General features: G+C 42.4%; 1 protein-coding gene across 3 annotated transcripts in view; it reads left to right on the top strand.

Annotated features, from left to right (window-relative positions):
- Positions 1-1,183: 1,183 nt before the first annotated feature.
- The window catches only part of PACS1 (phosphofurin acidic cluster sorting protein 1), a 72,808-nt gene continuing 52,494 nt past the window's right edge, over positions 1,184-21,497 (top strand). Inside the window, exons 1-2 of one of the 3 annotated variants that reach the window (XM_042439559.1) lie at positions 1,184-1,407; positions 19,642-19,729. In XM_042439559.1, coding sequence (XP_042295493.1) covers positions 1,355-1,407; positions 19,642-19,729 — 141 coding nt within the window. In that variant the 5' untranslated portion in view covers positions 1,184-1,354. Of the gene's footprint in view, positions 1,408-19,641; positions 19,730-19,905; positions 19,945-21,497 lie in introns of those variants that run through there. The other 2 variants (XM_042439557.1, XM_042439558.1) reach the window with 2 other exon arrangements.

Here is a 21,497-nt window from a genome sequence, read left to right as displayed (position 1 = left end):
TCAGGAGAATAAGGACTGTAGGCCTTTCCACTTGGCCTGAAGGAGATCTGTGATTGACAAAGGAGCTGTCTCCACAGAACCAAAGAGCGCAATCCAGATTGAAAAGGATCCATTACGGAAACATGAGAAAGGTAATACTCAAGGCAAGGTACATAAACAGCACGTTCTGAAAGGCTTTTAAAGCTGTGCGTGCGTAATTGTGCGACTTCTATGGCGTCAGGACTGAGGGAGTGGCGAAGTCTCACACCAAACATTTTTGCGAGGGTCCTCCGTTTTTCTTAAATGTCCTACATCTTGGGCTGAGTTTTGCCCTGCGGCTGTCCTACAGTTTGGTCTCGAATTAGCCCTACATTTTGTCCCTCATGGACAATTATGGCAACCCTACGATCGCATGGATTTTACTGAGGTGAGCCCTTTGCTCTTGTTGAAGAGGAGGGATAGGCATAATAATATTAATAATAACAATCATGTTTATTATTATTATTTCCAGTCATATGTTATTAAGTGATGGTTTGCCTTGACAGGTCAGTTAAAGATTTGGATTGACACCCTTCTCTGTCAGAGAGCTCAGGTGCCACAAAAAACTACACTCCTCCTCATGAATCCCATGGCAGTTAAAGCGCTGCCAAAACGGGTTATTTCTACGGTGCGGAAAACATCGCCTCAGCCAAAGGGGGCGGGGCGAGGAGGGGCGGGGCGGGGCGCGCGCGTGCCAACAAGAGGAGGAGCCCCGCGGCTGCCAATCAACGCGCGGGAGGAGCCAGGCGCGCGGACTCCCTCCCTCGCTCGCACTTCCCAAACGGTGCCCTTTAAGAGAGTTTTGGACTCCATCTCCCAGAAGCCTCGGCCGCGTTGTCCAATCGCTTGGGATTGTGGGAGCTGGAGTCCAAAACCTCCTGCGGGGAGGGGGACCGTTTCTCGGCGCCTCGCTGTAGCTCCTCCCCTGGCGGTGGCGCGCGTGCCCGAGTCCGCAAGCTTGCAGCGCGGCTGCTGAGGTAATTAAGGCGAAGACTGACTGAGGCGGAACGAAGGCCGTTAGCGGAGGAGCCTCGTCCTCGTCGGCCATGGCGGAGCGAGGGGCCTCCAGCGGCGGAAGCCATCGCGGGGCAACAGCAGCAGCAACGGCGGCGGGGTCTGCTGCTGCTGCTGCTGCGGCGGCTTCTTCTTCTGTCTACTTTCGTCCTCCCTCTCCTCCGTCCTCAGCGGCGTCACAGCCACAGCAGCAGCAAGCAGCTTTCTTTCGGCGCCTCTGCCTTCGCTCTCTCCGTCGTGCTCCTCCTCCTCCTCCTCTCAGCCGCAGGCGGCGGCAGCGGCGTCAGCCCTGGGCTCGGTGGGCGGAGGGCGCCCGGTCCAGATGAACCTCTACGCCACTTGGGAGGTCGACCGCAGCTCCCCCCGCGTCCCCAGGTCAGCCCTGGGAGGGAAGGAAAGAAGCAAGGAATGCATCCACATTTGGAGAATAACCCGTTTTTGGTGCCGCTTTAACTCTTTTCCCTGGCTCAAGGCTATGGAATTCTGGGAGTTGGAGTTTGTGTGGGCCCTGGGCCACAACAAACTCCAGCTCCCAAATTCCATAGCCTTGAGCCAGACAGAGTTTGAAGCTGGGGTCTCATTTTATTGACTATGGAAGGAGTGAAGCTTGAGTCAACCTGGAGCCCTCTGGATCAGACTCAAAACCTTGTGGGGCTCCAAAGTACTGTCGTACTTTGGCCACATCGTGAGAAGGCAGGACTCATTAGTAAGAGAGAAATGCTAAGAAAGGTGGAGGGAAGTAGAGAGAAGACCACATGCCAAATAAAGACTCAGTCAGGGTTCAATGAGTTGAGCTGAGCTAGAGGTTGATTCAAAGGCAGCTCACAACAACTATCTGGGCTAAATACAATAAAGGCACCACATTTGTTGGAGCTTGAAAACTAAGGCCTGTTACAGACTGCCAAAATAAACGCTTTGGATCTCTTTGGAGGGATGCTATTAAAATGATGCGTGCATCCTAAGTATCCGAAGCTGCACCAAGACTGCCCCTCCAGTGCTAGGAATGGATGTGGGCTTTGGTGCGACCTCCGGACTCTTAGGACCCAGCATCATTTAATAGCATACCTCCAAGAGACCCCAAAAGCTTATTTTGCAGTCTGTAACAGGCTATAGGTTAGGTTAGTACTTGGATGGCAGACCACCACTGAACCCAGCTATGTAGGCTCTGTTTAGAGGAAGCAACTGGCAGGACCACCTCAGTGTTCCTACCTAAGAAACCCTACAAAATCAATGGGGTCGCCATAAAGGGACATGTAACTGGAAAGCACATACAGAGGGACAGCTGAGGGCCTTTTCATTCTTTTTTCTTTCACATGTTCTTCCTTGCATAGGAAAGAAACCTGCCCCCATACTCAAAATACCCATATTGCCTCCTTCTGCCTAGTGGAGACAGTGAATTCCATTGACCCACTCTTTTCCCACCTGTGGAAACTGTGCCAGGTGAGGTTTCTTGTGTTTCCAGGATGGATATAGATGTTTTAAAGGGGATTGCTCTCTAAGTTGTGTTGACCTGAGTTTCTTCACATTTGCATTAAATGTGAGGAGTAAGGAATACATAAAATAAATTGGCAACAAAGAACGAATCTATCAATTAAGCAATATCGACATGGGGCTGGGGAAGGGTAGCTGCTTAGAGGTTATTGCTTTGATAGGTTTATAGCTGGGTGGGTGTAGATATACAGCCTTAGGCCTGTTACAGACTACCAAAATAAAGCTGCTTCAGTCTCTTTGGAGGTATGCGGTTTAAATGATGCAGCATCCTAAACCGGAAGCTGCACCAAAGCTGTACTCCAGTGTTTAGAAGGAGTGTGGCTTTACGCGACCTCCGGACTCTTCGGACCCATGCATCACTTAAATAGCATACCTCCAAAGAGACCCAAGCAGCTTTATTTTGGCAGTCGGTAACAGGCCTTAGTTTGTATATCATGGGGACTTAAGAAGTTCCAGAGTAGGGGGTGGTGGTTCTTTACAGGCTCTCTTCTTTTACATAGTAATTAGGGCAGACTGGATGGTTCTCTTTATCTACAACGTACAATATTCACATAGATAAAGGAAAACCAGTCCTCTTAACTGTGTAGAATGGAGGACGAGTCAAATTATTTATCCTCCAGCAGCTGCGTTCTTCTCACACCCATCCAAAGGAGTCATAGCACCGCTCTCTTCCACACACATAGTCCCAGCCCATTCTTTATCAGGGGAAAGGAGTGTTTGCTTTCCAGAGAGCACAGCCTTAGTCAGAAGTCTTCGTGCCCTTTATTTGCAGCTCTCTCTGATTGTGTTGAAAGGAAACCACAGCTGTCACAAAAAAAGAGAGAGAAAGATTTGTCTCTTCGCGGACAAACAGTATACAAACACCCTTCTTCCATGAATGAGAAAGATCATTGCCTTAATGTAAGGCCGTGATGTACTTCGCCTTAGCTGTTGAGGTTTCTTGCAGCCATACCTTAAGTAAAATCAAGCAGCTGTGAAGGAGATTGTTTTAGGAATGCGTAACATGTCCTTCATCTCTCTTTTCTACTAGGCCAGCCCTGTTGAGGGACATTGTTATTCCAAAAGACATAACTCTTTTTAGCCGGAACAGAATGACTCTTCCATGCAATGCATACAGATTAGATGTTACTGAAAATCCTTTGCTTAAAGTCTGGGGGTATTTCAACCCTCTCTGCAGAACTGGTCCCTTTAGAAGACTTTAGATTAGAAGATCTGGCAGAGACAGCTACTTTCCAGAACCTCCTGGGAGAGGAAAACATCACTTCTCCTTCAAGATGAAGTTGATGGTGGAGGTGGGAATAGTTCCTCTAAAGATCTCTTCCTTTGTAAATGAGATATTTACTTAAATGTAAGCTAGACCAGCTGCTTCTCTGAATTGTCCTCTGGACAGTGGATTGAGAGGGAAAACTGCTTTAAGCTGTGTTCGTCCTTTCTTTCTTTATTGTTTGTTGTTAATTGCCTATGAATGAGAGTCAACATCAATTCATGGCGACCCTATGAATGAATAAAATTATAGAATAGGATCATAGATTCTTGTGGAAGAGACACCAAGGGCCATCCGGTCCAACCCCATTCTTCCATGCATGAAATCTCAATCAAAGCATACCCAACAGATGGCCATCCAGCCTCTGCTTGAAGACCTCCAAGGAAGGAGACTCCACCACTTTCCAAGGGAGTGTGTTCTACTGTCGGACAGCCCTTACTGTCTGGAAGTTCCCCCTAATGTTGAGGTGGAATCTCTTTTCCTGTAGCTTGCATCTGTTGCTCTGGGTCCTAGACCCTGGAGCAGCAGAAAACAAGCTTGTTCCATCCTCAGTATGACACCTCTTCAAATACTTAAACAGGGCTATCATATCCCATCCTTCTCTTCTCCAGGCTAAACATACTCAGCTCCCCAAGTCTCTCCTCATAAGTCATGGTTTCCAGGCCCTTCACCATTTTGGGACCTTCATGTCACCACTACAATTCTATGATTCTAATAGCCCTATCTGTTCATCTGCAATGAAGTCTTCCTCTTTTCCTGGTACCTTCTACCTTGCTAAGCATCATTGTCTTGTCTGTTGAGTCATGTCTTTGCAGGATATGTCCAAAGTATGATCGTCTCAGTTTAGTCATCTTGGTTTTTAAGAAGAGTTCAGGTGTGATTTGCTTTTGGACTGATTTATTTGTCTTCTTAACAGTCCACAGTATTTGTTGAACTCTCCTCCAGCACCACATCTCAAATGAGTTGATTCTCTCCTTGTTTTCTTCTCTGTCTATTTTTCACAACCATACGTATATAGAAATTGGTAATTGCACTTCTCTGTAGACATCATGTCTATTTTCTTTGTAGCTGCTCTTCAAAATCCTAGTTGTCTTTTGATTTCTTGACTTCAGTCTCAATTCTGATTAATGATTGACCCTAAGTATGAAAAATCTTGAACTGTTTCAGTGTCTTCATCTTCCACAGCAAAGCTATTTTGATCATTTGTGGTCATTATTTTTGTTTTTTGTTTTACTGTTCCAACTATACACCCGCCTTCTTACTTTGATCCTTGAATTTCTTGAATAATTGTTCCAAGTCTTTACTATTTTCTGCTAATAGTTTGGTGTTATCCGCATATCTTGAATTGTTGCTATTCTTTACTCCTAATTTTCACACCTCCTTTCTCGAAGTATATTCCAGCTTTGCGTATGATTTGTTCAGCACCTACATTAAAGAAACTGAGCGAAAAATGCAGCCTTGCCTAACCCCTTTGTTACTTAGGAACCATTCTGTGTCTCCATATTCAATCCTAACAGTGACTTTTGTCCTGAGTAAATCAGGACAATCAAATATTGTGGTACATCCATTTTTAAAAGAGTGATCCATAGTTTTTCCATGATCTACACAATCAAAAAGCTTTGCTGTAATCTGCAAAGTACAGTACAGGCTTTATAGATGCTGCTTCTGAAATTCTTTAGTGAGTTACATTATCCAACCTGTTTACAATATGATCCTTCATGTCTCTTCCTCTTCTGAACCCAGCTTGGACATCTAACATTTCTTGCTCCATATATGTTAAAAGTATTTGTTGTAGAAATTTGAGCATAACTTTGCATGTGTGGGAAATTAATGCAATGGTCCAGTGGTCGCTACCATTCCTGAGTCCGCTTTCTTGCAGACTGGAATGTATATTGAGTGTTTCCAGTCTTGTGGGCCATCCTTTTGTTTTCCATATTTGTTGACAGATTTTAGTAACAATTTGAGTGGTTTCTGTCTCTGTTGCTTGAAACAACTCTGTTGGTATCTTTTTGAGGTGATTTATTTCTCCTAAATGCTTTGAGCTCAGCTTCCATTTCACTTTCTATAATCATAGGTTTATTTGCAAATGGTGCTTCCTTGAATGAATCTGTCATCCTTACATCTCTTATGTATAGTTCTTCAGTGTGTTTCCATCTGCTTTTTATTCCTCTTTTTTCATGCCATGTGTTCCTGTGTTGATCATAGAGTACCACCACTCTTGGTTTAAATATCCCTTTGGTTTCTTGGATCTTGTAGAAGAGATCTCTTCTATCTTTTTGTTGTTATCTGCTCTATCTCTGCATTGATTGTTATAGAGGTTCTCTTTCTCCCTGTGCATAAATCATCAAATGGTTGCGTTCAGGGTTCTGACCCTATTTCTGTTCCCTTTTATGTTTGCTTGAAGAGTTTCATCTGTCATTCATTGAGTCTTTTGTTTCTTTTTTGGCTGCAGATAATGTCTTTTTGCATTCTTCCCTGACAATGTCTGTCCAAAGTTCTTCTGGCTAAACTAAACTAAAGCTTAACAGTGCAAATCTACTTTGAACCTTATCTAATGCTCCAGGGATGTTCTTCAGGTTGTATTTTGGCACAGTAATTGATTTGGTGTTCTTCTTTAGCTTTCCTCTATGTTATGATATTAGCAGTTTGTGGTCTGTGCCACAGTCTGCTCCTGGTATTGTTTTTTTCTGAGTGAGTAGAGCCTTCTTGATATTCTTTTTCCAATTAGGCAATCTGATTTTTATATTGGCCATCAGATGATATCTAGACAGTTGCCGCTGGTTGTCTGAAGAATTTGTTCACTTCACAGAATTCACACTTGTCCTCGACTAGACTGTAATATCCATTCTCTTTCCATACACAGAGAGCAAGGCCATGTTTAGTGAAAATGCATAATTACAATGAAAACAAACCAAGTATAATTAATAATAAAATAACAAAAACTAGCAGCAACAAAATGCATAACCCGGTGGCATTAACCAAAACATGCTGAAGGGAATGAAGCAGTTTAAAGTGCATACTAAATATGTCCCCTTCACCTATGTTTATCAGCTGTTGACCCATCAAAGCTATTTCTTCTGTACCAAATGACCTAGCATAGTTTGTGAATTATGAGCTTGTCTCTGGCTGCATCTTTGAGCCCAGCTGCATGAAGTTGGTTGTATCACCCCTCTTTTTCTGTCTGAAGGATAAAAGAGGTACTTCCTGTCACATGTCTCAATTTGAGTTATTTTTTGCATCTAGCTGCTGCTGTTCTGAGGACAGCTGAGATGGCAGGCAGGACTTTCTGTTTGGCCTCATTGATGAGAAGTTAGCATAAGTAAGAAACAACAGTTGGGGCCTACTAGGGGCTACATCTGCACTGTAGAAATAATCCAGTTTGACACCACTTTAAGTGCCATGGCTCATTGCTATAGAATCCAGGGATTTGTACTTTGTTGTGGCACCAGAGCTCTCTAACAGAGAAGGCTAATTATTTTTTAAAACTACAAATTCTATAACTCCAGAGCATTGAGCCACAGCAGTTAAAAGCAGCGTGGAACTGTATTATTTCTGCAGTGCAGATGCAGCCCAGGAGATAAGCAGCTCTCTAAAATTATTGGTCACTCTTTATTTTTAGTCTGCCTAAATATGGCTGATCTTGAAGAGTCCAGGTGGCCGATTGTTATTCTTCCGTCAGACACAAACTAAAGATATGCTTATCTCTTGTTAAGAAGTTGCATGAGAAATGGGCAATATTTTCCAGCTAACAAACATAATATTTATATTTATTTATTTAGGTATTCATATCCCGCCCTTCAGCCCTAATGGCTCTCATGCAGTCATGTTTATAATGTCACGTATGTTGTGTTTCTGACTGCTGGGACAATTCAGCTGCTTACATTCCAAGGGCAGCATTTTCCCTATCCATCTTTTAAGAATCATAGACATACAGTCTTCCCTCCACATTTGCAGTTTAGCAGCTGGGGATTTGATTATTCATGAGTTTGTCTGGAGGGGGAGGCGAAGAAAGGACAAAAGGGAAAGGAAAGAAAGAAAGAAAGAAAGAAAGAAAGCAAGCTGGCTTCTCTGCTGCACCTGGTCCCTGCAAGTGATCCCTGGCTGTGAGAGAAAGAGGTAGGTAGGACAGACAAGTGGAAGAAGAGGCAGGTAGGGTGAGCAAGCCTCTTGGGGATCATGATGGTGGCAGCAGAAGCAGCTGGTGAATGAAGGAGGGAGGGAGGGTGAGGGACCACGGTGGCATGGCACCCAGTCTCCCCTTGCCACCCCCAAAAGGATATTGCTGAGGAAGAGGGGCACCATGGCTATTCATGTTTTTTCCACTTTCACTGCGGTTCTGGCCCCTTACCCCAGCAAATATGGAGGGGCCAACTGTATTGCTGATCATCAGACAAGCTTAATAGAAGACTGTGTCTTGATAGCTGAGTGTTAATTTGCTGTGGAATGCCGGTTGTCTCTTTGTTTTGAATCTGAGGCTGTTTTTCTCTACTCAGTCCCCAATTGAGGGGAGGACCTTTTAAATACAGTACATAGTTCACATAGTTCTTTGGAAGCTTTGGGGAGTATTCCAAGCCAGACTTGAGCTGAAATCCATTTAAGAGCAATCCTCTTTGTACCAGGAAGGAAAAATTAAAAGTTTCATATTGGTGTTAATTCCTCTGCCTCTACAATAATGCATAGGAACCGTACAACTCAGACTTCCCCACCATGTGTTAATCTATGATTCTTGTCATTCTCAACCAGCATTAGGCATTTTGGATGAGGATTATGGGAGTTACAGATCAAAAAATATGCAGAGTTCCAAGCCCAGGAGGGTTGATACAGCTGATTTACTTATTTTGCTTATCTTCTTACTATACACTCCCCTCCCAGAGCTCCCTTTGACATTGTCGATGTTAGCAGTTGAGTAGTACAGTGGACCCTTGTTATACGTTGGGGTTTAGTTCCAAGATCCCCTGTGGATAACAAAATCCATGGATGCTCAAGTCCCATTAAATATAATGGCATAGCAAAATGGTGTCCCTTATAAAAAATGGAAAATCAAAGTAAATGTATACTTTTTGGGAACATTTTCAAACCGTGGACGCTTGAATCCGTGTCTAAAAAATCCGTGTATAAGAAGGGCCAACTGTATATCTTACATGACAGCTTTTGGATTTCCTAGCCCTGTTTCAATTGTCTGTTTCCATTAAAGGGGCAGAGGAATTATTTTGGTTCATCTTACATGTGAAATCTATTCTCCACCTCATTTCTGAGGTGGCTGTGTGTATTAGGGGTGAAGAATCTGCATATGATGAAAACTGTACTTATTGTTCCTGTATTTTTCTCTTTTAAAGCTTCGGCTATGGAGAGGAAATGGGTGTTAAGACCACAAGAGGTCATAACAGTCACTGCCATATTTACTATATAAATAAAATATATTCTGGCCGATAGCAATAACTCTCAAGAGTGGAGAAGATTGAGCTGTTCTTATGTTTATTTATTTTTGGTCAGTCACTTGGTATCTCAGTTTTGCCAAGAGTTACTACTCCCTGTTTCTGTTACCATTGTGCTTGATGCATCTTTGTAATAGCCAGGTAATCAGTTGCATCTGTTCTTATGGTTTTGAGCTCCTTTTTATGCCACCGGAAACTGTGTTGCATATTGTATGAACACAGGAATTTCATTTGTGTAATAGAGGAAATTGCAGAGCAGAACGTACACGTTACAGAAGTGTTGATACTGGCTGACTCCTCTGCTTGGCCATGTTGTTTTACAAGATTGAATCTTGTAACTGTTATGTTTGTAACTGGGGTTTTTTTTCTATGAGAAAGCAAATATGTTCCAACAGCCTACAACTAAAACGGTATCTGGAAAAATTTTGGAAATAGAGTACCCAGCACAGTAGAAAACCCAAGTTAATAACTTTGCTTAAGGTGCGTGTGTGGTAAGGATCCCTAAATGAGTGCTAGTCTGACCTACGGAGAAATTACAGCTTCGGTCAGAACAATGGAAGCAAGCTATGGGAAAAGAGATTCCACCCCAACTTTAGGTGGAACCTCCTGACAGTAAGAGCTGTTCAACAGTGGAACAAACTCCTCCCTCAGTGTAGTGAATCTTCTTCCTTAGAGGTCTTTAAGCAGAGGTTGGATGGCCATCTGTCAGGGATGCTTTGACTGAGAGTTCCTGCATGGCAGAATGGGGTTGGACTGGATGGACCTTGTGGTCTCATCCAACTTTATGATTCTATGAGTCTATAATAAAAGTAACATTGTAAAAAACAGAATAATGAAGTGTACATTGTAGGGGGGGGAAGGATAATTAAGGACCTGTGAATTTGATTTATCAGGCCAGATGTTTGCATTTTTTAAAACTCTTTATAGTGATGTAAAGTGAAAATGGATTGCTGTGGTGGGCGTGATAGTCATTTTAGACTGCATCCGCACTTCAAAAAGAATCCAGTTTGACACCACTTTAATTGTCATGGCTATGGAATTCTGAAAATTGTAATTTGTTGTGGAACAAGAGCTTCCTGACAGAAAAGCTAAATGTCTTACCAAACTACAGTTTCTAGAATTTCATATCCTTGAGCCATGGCAGTTAAAATGTTGGCAAACTGGATTATTTCTGCAGTGTGGATCTTCCCATTCTATAGGATTATTCTAAGCAAGGGGCCTGTGGATATAATTAAGTGCAGGCACTTCTACTGATATTTCATAATGAACACTGTTGGAATGGGAACAGTACCTACAGTGCAATGGATGTGGTAAGTTTATATCCTTCTTAATATTCTTGCCTTTTGTGTCTGGGAGAATGCGTTGTGTTCTTGTTTTTAAACATCCAGTGCAGTTTGTGAATTTGCTGTGCATCAATCAGTGTAGCATACCAGATTCATAAAGACATTGATTTCTAGTTTGATCTAACTTGTAGTTTGATCTAATGTGTCATTCTCATTTTTCTTGAACAATCATTAAAATACAAATGTCTTTTTTATAATTTAAACTTTTTTTTATTATAAGGCAAGCTAGAATGTCTGTAGGTTTTTTGATAAGGTATTCTTGCATGTGGAACACATGATAGAGTTGCTTAAAACATACATTTCTGACTTGAAAGTAATTTAAATGTGGAAAATACAATTACTAAATTAGAAATAGGTAGTGATAGGAAAAATTCCTCTGTTCAGGTGAAGTTAAAAATCATTGAAACATTTAGGCTATATAATCAGTTGCATTTTTGTAATTGTTGCCTGTGTTGGCTGGGTTTTGGTTGGTGACTTGAGTTTGCAATAGCAGTTTATTTTCACCCACTGGAATCCTTTGGGTTTGGAGGATCATCTGTAACTCATCCAGACTATTCATCAGAGCAGAATTTATTTAATTATCCTTAAATATCTCTGTTATATGAACATAGAGTTAGAGCTCAGCTTTGCTGGGCTGTTAGCTGCAAGTATTGCACGTCCTCCAACACCTTATGCATGTAGATCCCTAGACTGGAGGTGTCACCTGCCTTCGCACTGACCAGAATTACTGCTACTGTCTTGAGACCTCCATCATTAGTTCAATCTATTGTTGGTTCAATCTACTGCTTTGACTACCCTGGCTACAGTGGCTGTGCATGTGGCTCTGATCTCGATAGCTCCATCAGTCCCTTCTTTAGCATTGGTGATACCAACCTCTTCTTTACAATCAGTATCAACATCCACACAGGAAATATTTGCACCTCCTTCAGTCAACACCATTCCAATGAACATGGTATCGGTAACTAAGTCAACACTCAGAGAGGCTCTCCTCAGAGCAACATCCTCTGATTATAACTACAAATATAAATACAAATCCTACACTTCAGGTTCTCCATCACCTGACACTTCATCTCTGTCCACAGCGGTTCAGGATAATTTATCTACTTCACCACCAGAAGACAATAAGCATTTTGTGGACATTATAGTTGACAATTAGACATTTGCACCTGTTACTATTTTGTTCCCAGCTCTATTAAAATTTATCAAACAGCTGTGGGAAAACTTGCATGTCTTCCACTGATTTCAAGATATCTAGAAAACCTCTTATCTCAGTGGTCCCCAAACTGTGTCCTTTAAGGGATTTTGGACTTCAGCTCTCAGAAGCCTCAGCCATGTTGGGCAACAGACTGAAATTCTGAGAGCTGAAATCCAAAATCCTTTAAAGAGCACAGTTTGGGGACTATGCTATTAGATGAAGCAGGAAGAAGCCCACTTTCAGTTCACTCAACATTTGCTAAATTCAGTAGTGGTCAAACCTTTCCGCCTCAGCCTCCTCCTCTGCCTCCGCCTCCCAGGCCCAAGGAAGTGCCCAGCGTGGAGGCGCACCAGGCGGAGGAGGCGGTGGGTGGCTGCCTGCCAGTGCTTGCTGCCTTGGCGTGTGCGCATGCACGCACAGGGAGCACCAAGCCAGGCAGGCACCTCTGCCTCCTCCTCCACTTGGTGCAGCCTCCAACGGAGGAGGAGAAGGAGGTGTGCCTCCTGCGCGCGCCTGCGCCCCCCCCTCCCCCCCCCCCCCCCGCGCACCGCCTCCGCTTCCTCCACATGGCCGCATGGCCTGGAATGGAGGAGGAGGAGGGGGTGGGTGGCGCGGCCACGCAGGGAGGCAGGGGAAGGTGGGTTGGTGCCGCGCGGGCCCCAGGCTGGGGGCCGGACTGGGACCGGGAGGGGGCCACCAAAAGCGGGTTTGTCACGGGGGCTGCCGGGTTATGGCATCCCTAGTTACAATATAATAGAGAGCAAAATGGTGGCTGGATTTATAGGCAGCATACCCCTATTAACACAGATATTCGCTAACTTATCATTCTGGCCATGACGGAAGCAGTCTTCATCCAGTTCTTGGTCAAGTAGAACCTCCTGAGTTCATTTTTTCCTGCCTTTTTTTTTTTATTTTTTTTTTTTTTTTTGCCTCTCAGATCCTATGTCTCTACCTTTTAGATACTCTTGTTGTAAAATGGTGAAGCTATGCACTGTTGAAGACTTATTGAGTAATGAATAAATGATGCAGCATCTCTTCAGCCAACGTTAATGTACTACTTATGAAACTGCAATTACTGAAACATTTTATGAACTTCATTACTAGACGAATGACTTTGCAAAAATGGGCTCCTGAGGTTTTAGACATGAAAGAATGTGGAGGCTTTCATAAAATTTGCTCACTTTATATATTTATATTAAAAGTTGAACTTTTGTGGTTTGTTGAGTGCTATATAAAATTAAACCTTTCCTGATGACTATTTGCCGATAATAAAACCAATTGCCTTCGCTCATCCTAATCAATAAAATTATGAGAGACATTGTGGCAAGTATAAGGCAGCTTGATAAATGTATTCTCCATTTACTTACATTATTTTGATGCCTTCTGCATATCCAGGCTAAATCACATATAATGCACTTTTGTTGTGCTGATCATGAATAATCATGCTTAATATAATTGTATAACTCCATCAACATAGTATGTTAAACCAGAGAAAACCAGCATAGCCAAAGGTTACAGTACCTTAAAATTCATAAGATATATGAATGACTCATATGAAGCAGAGTGGCATAAAATGCAATATAATACTTAAAATTTAAAAATTAATAAAATTCTTTAATCTTAAAATTCTTGAAATTCCCTTTTTAGTTGTAGTTAGTGGTAAATCTAATTGTGAATAATCCCTCATGTAAATCAAAGTGCATTGTCTGTGTCCATGTGGGAAAAAACCCCTCCTTTACAACTCCTGTGGCTGGCTGGTTCTTTATTGCTGCCTATGAGTCGCAATGGCAGATGCACAAAATCTGGCAACCTTAGTTGTAATTTGTGTGTCTTGGTCAGCAAGTGGAAAATAAAAATAAAATGCTTCTTTTCTGCCTGGGATGTTTTGAATAATGGGTGTATTCAGAGCAAGATACATTTTGGCTTCCAGGGTGATGTCTGACTATCTGCTCGAGGATCTACTTGTTTATCTTTTTGGCTGTCCACAGTATCCTCAGCACTTTTCTCCAGCACCACATTTCAAAGCTTTCTTAGCACTGGATATGTTGGTCTCTGTTAAAAGTGTCTGTTACCTTGTTCACTTATATCAGTGATTCCCAAAGTAGATGGTATGCCCTGCCTGGGGGCTGTAAAAAGATCCAAGGGGGCAGTGAGGGAAAAGGATGCAGCAGAGGGGCTTCAGTCAAAGTTGTGATGTGCAAGAAAGACAAAGGGAACCAGTGGCTTTAACACCATGGTGGAAATGAGGGTTGCATGAAACTACTACCCCCCCTCCAATGTTATCAAATAGACGTCTGTCAGTACTTGCCTATGCAGACGACGTGGTACTTATGTCACTTACAAGATTAGGCCTGAACAGACTTTTAAGAACTCTGGCAATCCACTGCACAAACGACGCATTAAAAATCAACTATAATAAGACTAAAGTTATGGTGTCCTCTAAAAGTCGTTTGCAGTACAAATGGATTCTAGATAATAACCATATAGAACAGGTGTCCTTTTATAAATATCTAGGCAGAGCATGCGACCTCTGTAAACCCCATACATCCCCCTTCACTGCACCCTTCTCTGCCCCAATAACGAAAGATTGAGAGCCCCTTTTCACCAGGGAAGGGCTTTTCCTTTTGCACCTGGTCACCTTGGGAGCAGCAACAGAGGGACCAGTCAGCAGCAACTGAGAAGCCTCTTGCCTATAGTGGCCATTGCTGCAGGGGCAGCTTAATCAAAAAGCTTCTTGGTCACTGCTCAGTTGCTGCTCCCAAGGTGACCAGGTGCAAAGGGAGCAGCAATTGAGATTGGTTGTTTTGAATTTGCAGTAGAACAGTAGACCTAATGTCAAAAAATAAACTTGGAGGGAGGAACCAGGGTTGGCACCCAAAAGGAATAGCATCGGTAGCCAGAAAATGTTTGGGGACCACTGCCTTATATAAAGGATTACTTCTGAAAGGCTTGTAGCTTGTCACATTCTAAAGCCAGACACTATTACTTTCTTAGTATAATTGTCTCCCTACATGCAGGGGAAACTTCTTAGTCCTTTAAGTAAAGCAGAGATCTTACTTCTCATCTACTTGTTCGGTTTTCAGTGGCTGCCTGGCACCAAAAGATATTGAGACGCAGCATTCTCTTCTGATGTCAGAACATTCAAGTTTGAACAGATCTTCTCTTCATATTCTGATCTGTGAATTTCCTGGTTGCAGACTTAGGGCATGTTTTGACTTGATTTACTAATTAATTGCTTTGTCATATCTTGGAATTCAGTCTCTGATGAACATGGGAAGAAGGGCCCTTGAAATGACCTTGGTTTGAAGATATTCTGGGTTGGATGTTTAGTCTGATTTAAGAAACTGATGTAGAGAGATTTTGTAAGAAATTGGCAGCATGAGCTTTTGTAGATGTTCTTTCAGTTAGTTTCTTTTAGCTAGTTTCATAGGTGCTCCAAGATCTCTCTACATACTGATTCCACAGACTTAACACAGCTATATCTTTGAATTAAGAAACTAATGTGATTGTAGAACATGAGAGGGTAACTGGTCAGTGGTTTAACTCCCAATGTGAACTGGAATTAAATTGTCCCATACATGGCATGGCAATGAGTAGTTTCTGTGGTGGGAATGTATCCATTAAAAACACCGAACTTTCCAAATAAAATGGTTTTAATATTTGGTCAAACAATTTCTTTCTGCCTAAATGCCCTGAACTGGGCATTATGTGGGTTAACCACATAATTTCCTGCTGTAAATCCTCTGGAACATCAATTGCCTCCTAGTGTCATCCGTGTCCTCCTCCTTGGTGACCTGATAGTGACCTTGGTGATTCCTCTCTAGTTCATATTGGGGGTATATACATTGAGGTTTCCTCCTAGGGCCTGAACCTGACTTAAAGCTGCTGTTAGGAAAACAATTACCTTGTTGCAAAGCCATTAGTTGCTTACAAAATACATTTGCCACATCCTGAATAGGGCCTTTGCTGGAGCCCAAACCCCTTGTCCTTAGTTACCCAGGAATGTTTAGCTTGTCTAGATTGGACCATCCCAACCCTAACCTGTTTCCTTTGTCCAGCAGCCCCTTTATTGTGATCCAGGCTATGATATATGGTTTAGGATCTGTAGATATAAATTTAGGGTACTCAGAATGGATGATTTGACTTTATCATAGTCCAAAGCCTCTACTGGGGTCAAGGTATCCTCTACCTCCTGGAAAGTTAGGGAAGGAGCCCAAGTGAGGAACCATTGTGTCCTAGGCCATTTGTCTGCCATTACAGGAATATTAATAAATGCTTCTGGATTATCATCTGGCCCCATCTTGTTAACTTGAATTGGTAGTGGGCCATGAAACAGTGTACTTCAGTGCCCTCAGGCCTTCATGGCAGCAGATTTGACACTTAAAGAAATCATTCTGAGTCTCTTGCTCCGCTGTGTCATGTACTTGGTCACCTTACTTCAGAAATCCTAATTTAAATGCAAGCACAGAGTTACAGCAGTTTCAGTTACACAGTATAATAAAAGGACAAAGCAACTCAAACCTTTTTGCATGCTCAAACCCCATTAGTTCCTCAACCAAAACATTCCTCTTCTCAGTGTTTTTCTCATCGTAACAGCCGTTCCCACAGAACTGACCTTAGCAGTTCTTGGTCCCTGTTACCTCCCTTTTACAACTGCCCATTACTGAACTCCAGAACTATGGCATAACCCATTATCCAGTAATACAAAGCAAAGCAGGTACAACATAATGGCAGGAACTCAAAGGGACTCTGATCCTGACACGATGCCACTAATTGTTCCAGTGGCTGAGACTTCTGTGCAGCCAACTGTTGGAATATTTGCTGCTGCTCCTGCTGCTCTGCTCACCTTGCAGATGGAATCTGTTTGTTTCCCAGGGCTCATGCCCACATTTTCCACTACTGTACTAGCAGACACTGCCTTCATATCACCACCACCACCATCAAAAGCCTTCACATGCATACTCTAAAGCCACAGACTACACTTGACTTTGAATTCTTCAATTTATTATGGTGTAATTACCCACTCCCAATTCTGTTTTTTTCAGTCACAGTTAGCACATAGTTCTGTCCATCTCAAAGAAAAGCAGCAGTTAGAGTTATCACCTCAGTCTGTTTAATACAAACTCCTGTTATTGCAAAAGTTTGATGCAGGGGAGGACAATCTTGTGTTTCTCCTGCAATTGTTGAATTGGGTTCTGGGCTGTCTTTACTTGTGAATGATACCATCTTACCTTTCAGTATCTTACAGTCAACCTTAACTCTTACAGTGGATGCTTTAATAACATGCTGGAGGAGCATGTCAGTTTTCTCATGGCCAGAGGTCACATGACCATTCTGGAGTCATGGTATCACATCAGTGCTCTAGTGTTCCTAGCATTGCTTAAGGCTCTATGGAATATTGAAACCTATAACCTCTGAATTATGTTTTCCAACCTGAAAAACTGTATTTTTAGTGGCTATCACTTTGGTGTGGAGAGCCAGCATGGTATAGTGGACTATAACTGTGGAGATCAGGGTTTAATTGCCCACTCGGCCATGGAAACTCATTGTGTGACCTTGGACAGGACACAAACTCTCAGCCCCAGAAATCAGTTGCCATAAGTTGGAAACCACTTGAAGCAACAACAACAGTCACTTTGGTGTAATGAGCAGAGCAGATTTTTGCTTCTACAGTTAATACATGAGATTCCATAAGGACAAAGTTTTGCAGTCTGATAAATCCTGCTTGCTCAAGGTAACGTTTCATTTCCATCTGTCCTGACCTATTAAGTTACCCTGCCAATCCTCTGTCCATCTTCACAGTGGATGTAGAGGCCTAACTTCATTCTTTTGATGTTAAGAGGGACCTGGCTTTTCACATTAACAAGACAAAAGAGTTTAGGAGGAATCCAAACTCTTTTTCTGTTATGGGGGGCCTAGGAAATGTACTGTGATCTCTTCACAGAGTTTTGCAAAATGAATTGCCGATACTGTACTGTTAGATTGTTTTATAGATTTAATCTGTAGCCACTCCACTAGAGCAGTGTTGACTTTGACTACATCTTTAGCAGGTGTGCCACTACTGGAGCTCTACAGCTGACTTTCATTCACCATTACAGGCTGGATGTCTGTCAGTGACAGGAAGCCTCATTTGACCAGGCAGTATGTCAATCTTTGTTGACATACTTCCCAGCCCCAGAGTATAGACATATCTCAGTTAGCAAAGCCTCTGACAACGAAACTACATTTTACAAAGTCTCTGTGCTCTGTGTTACGCTTTCTCCCTTACCCTCTGTTTAGCTGGATGTTTTTAGCAGCATTGGCATTGGGAAGACTGGGAAGGAGGGATAGAGAAACACAAACTTCGGGTGTCATATTACAGCAATGTATCTAGTAAGCAGTACAATAAAATGTGATCTGGGAAAGAGTGAGATTCAGTTCTAGCTGATCCTTCTTTAGCAGTATTTGCCTGCCTACAACAGGCAAGTTAAACAGCATCTACTTACATAATTCCTTACTGAACATGTGTAAACAGCAAAACAGAAGGAAAAGGGGAGAGCAGATAAGCCTCGCATGTTAAAAAGAGCATAGATTTATAGATTTGGCCACCAAAATGGAAATCATAAGAAAAGCAGAGGCTGCTGAATGGGGAAAAAAATCCCTGGATGCACTTTGGAAGAACCTTTCAGGTTTGTCTAGAAAGTGCTAAATTTTTTTGTTTACTTATGCAAGGTTTATCTGACCTGACTGTTTTTTTCACATGTGCATGTGGTTAATTCTGAATTTAAAAGTTTGCTGACACATACTAAAGTGCTTATTTTTTATGGTTTAAGAACTTATCCCTGTTCTTTTCATGCTGTTTCTGCCTCTGGTACCAAATTTTCTGTTAAAGAACACATCTACTTCTTTAACTGATGTATGCGTGAATCACAGAGACGATGAAGAAGAGCTTACCTGTAACTGTGGTTCTTCAAGTGGTCATCTGTGAACTCAGCAACACCACCCTGCTCCCTACCAGGTGTCCATTCATATACCCCTGCTGCAGGGCTGTGTTGGAGAGGAAGGGGCATGAAAAGTGCCAGGCATAGACACCCAGAACAGTCAGGGCTATTGCAAAACACTCCTGGAGCTTTGGTAGGTTCCAGATCTCTGCTGCACAAGCACAAGGATGACCATATTGTGATAATTTACAGATAGTTGCTGGAAGAACCATGGTTACAGGTAAACAACCTGTTCTTGTTAGTTACCCATCTGCGTGCTAAAGTAACCCAGCAGTGGCAATCTTATTGTGTACTTCATGCACAGGACATGGAGTCTAAACAGATCAAGCTGGATAAATGGATTCCTACTTAACTAGAATACAGCAAGAGCTGATCTTTTAGTAGCACATTTGGTATGATTTTTTTTGTCTTCTGTTGTATTAGTTTTATAAAATGGAAAGCTTTCTAGCAATTATAATATATTTTTGAGGGTTGTATTACAAAATCCAACTCATCTATCAACTACTACTTAAAGGTTGTCATCCTTCCTCGCTTAAATTTCAGTGTGAGCCAAATTAATTCAGATTGTCACCTTATGGAAAATTCTTGGCAGATAAGGGACAGATATATCAACCGTATGTTACCCTAATGTTCCAATAGTTAGAAGAACTGGATGTTATAGATCATTTTCTAGATATTGTTCATAATAGAAATACACAGCAAAAAAGGAATTTAAATAGCCTTCTTTGGGAATGTATGTGGCAGGAAGAGAGTGTACCAGACTGCTATGTAGTTAGAGGAAGGCAAACCTACCTCCTTTTAGAACCAAGCAATGGATGAATGTAGCTAGGTAAAAGTTTATTTTAACTAACAGAGCAACTGATCTATAATCTGCATTTTTATGTTTCTTTTCTTTGGACAGATTGTTCAGTTTGACTTTGAAAAAGCTCATCATGCTGAAGGAGATGGACAAAGATTTAAATTCAGTGGTGATTGCTGTGAAACTACAGGTACGTATCTTGAGAGAGTGAGGAAGTTCAAAGCTGTCTACTGCCCTGAGCAGTTGCCAAGCTCACCAGTTCTGGGCACATTTTGAGAGAATGGTTTCTTATTTCCCAGCAGTGAAAGGTTGAACATACTGAGATGGGTTGTTCCTTCCTCTTGTCCCAATAGGCAAGAATGGCACAGACCTTTGATCAGCACCTTCTTGTGAGAACAATTCCTGGTAATGTCAGTCTTCATTCCTGCTTCACATTTCATAGTCATGTTTTTCTTTTGCTTCTCTTTGCTTCACACACTCTTTATTACTGCTACAACAGCAAGAACATCAGCAAAAAAGAAAGCTTTCTATTGTCCCCTATTCTTTAATGATACCCTATCCTGTGGGAATTTTCTATCACATTGAGAGGCCTGTTTACTTACTTTGACCATTCCTTATGGGCCAAAGAGGATAGGCTAGACATGGCATATCTGGAACCTTGCCTTTTTCACTAAAGAGCCATTGGGGGAATCCATGCAAGGCTATCAGGTGAGGGAAATCCTTCTGTTCTGCAGCATATTTATACTGCCAATGACTAGTCTGTTAGGAGGCCATGGACAAGCCTGAAGATCAGGCTAGCAGCAGCAATTAGATGAGATAAGCTCCCCCTAGCAACAGATGGAAGGGGTAAGACTTGGAAAGGGTGCTAGTTAAAACCCCATGAAGTATACTGCTGCCAACTTCTTTAGTTAGTCTAAAAGGTGCTACAAGATCTCGCTACATACTGAACATATGAAGGCAAAGACCAGCCTCAATAGGCCAAGAAAGCCTATTCTCTCTCTCCAAGGTCTGTCTCCATTATGGCCTGAAGGAATTGCCGAAGGACTGACCAAGTAGCAGTCTTAAGACAAATTAGACCAAAAAATTGTTACAAGCTTCCAATCTTGTGTCTGGCAGCCATATTATATCCTGGCGCATGTTATACCTAATAGCAATGCATCCCACCACCCGCAAATCTAGGATACACTCTAGGTGCATGAATCCCTCATGTGGTGGCTGTTAGAGAACATGCAAGTAGGGAAACCTTTCAAGGAATAAGAGGGAGTCCAGGTCATCAGAGATGCAAGTCTGACGGGCTGTGGGCATCTCCTTGCCTATAACAGTTGGACAGCAAGAGAGGAGCTCACAGCATAAGCTTGCTTGGGCTCAGGACAGGCTCACATTCCAATCTTTCTTTTCTAACTTACATGGTCTCTGTGTCATTGTGACATCAAAAAACATAAACAGTCATGAAGGAATTTGCTCTTGCTCCCTCATGGTAGAGAACAGTAAGAAGGCAAGCTCCATGTGCTCTGGGATGGTCAACTGTTTGTTTTAAAAAGCTCCAGCAAGTTTCAGCACAACAAGAAAAGGCCTCCCTTGGGGGGGGGGGGTTTGAATACATATATAAGTATTTAAAAAGACAGGACAACAGTAAATTAACTGTATCACATAAAATCACATAGGATTGTTTTATAATTCACTAGAGTTGAGAGCACTATCCAAAAACAGGATCATTGATTATAAAAAGAACAAATTCTACATAATCTTGTTACACATACAGTGGGCCCTTGCTTTACGCGGGGGATCTGTTCCGGACCCCCATGTAAAGCAAAAAAACCATATGTTTGAGCCCCGTTATATCGAATGGGGCTCATGCTTCACAAGCCCCATTGGATATAATGGGGCTCATGCTCACCGCGAGACACTGTGTGCACACCAGGCATTCGCCCGTTTCCCGGCGGCTTCAGCATATGCTG

This window comes from Sceloporus undulatus, chromosome 9 (genome assembly GCF_019175285.1).
Source record: "Sceloporus undulatus isolate JIND9_A2432 ecotype Alabama chromosome 9, SceUnd_v1.1, whole genome shotgun sequence".
Classification (NCBI taxonomy): Eukaryota; Metazoa; Chordata; class Lepidosauria; order Squamata; family Phrynosomatidae; genus Sceloporus; species Sceloporus undulatus.
This window is presented reverse-complemented; position numbering and strand designations above follow the sequence as displayed.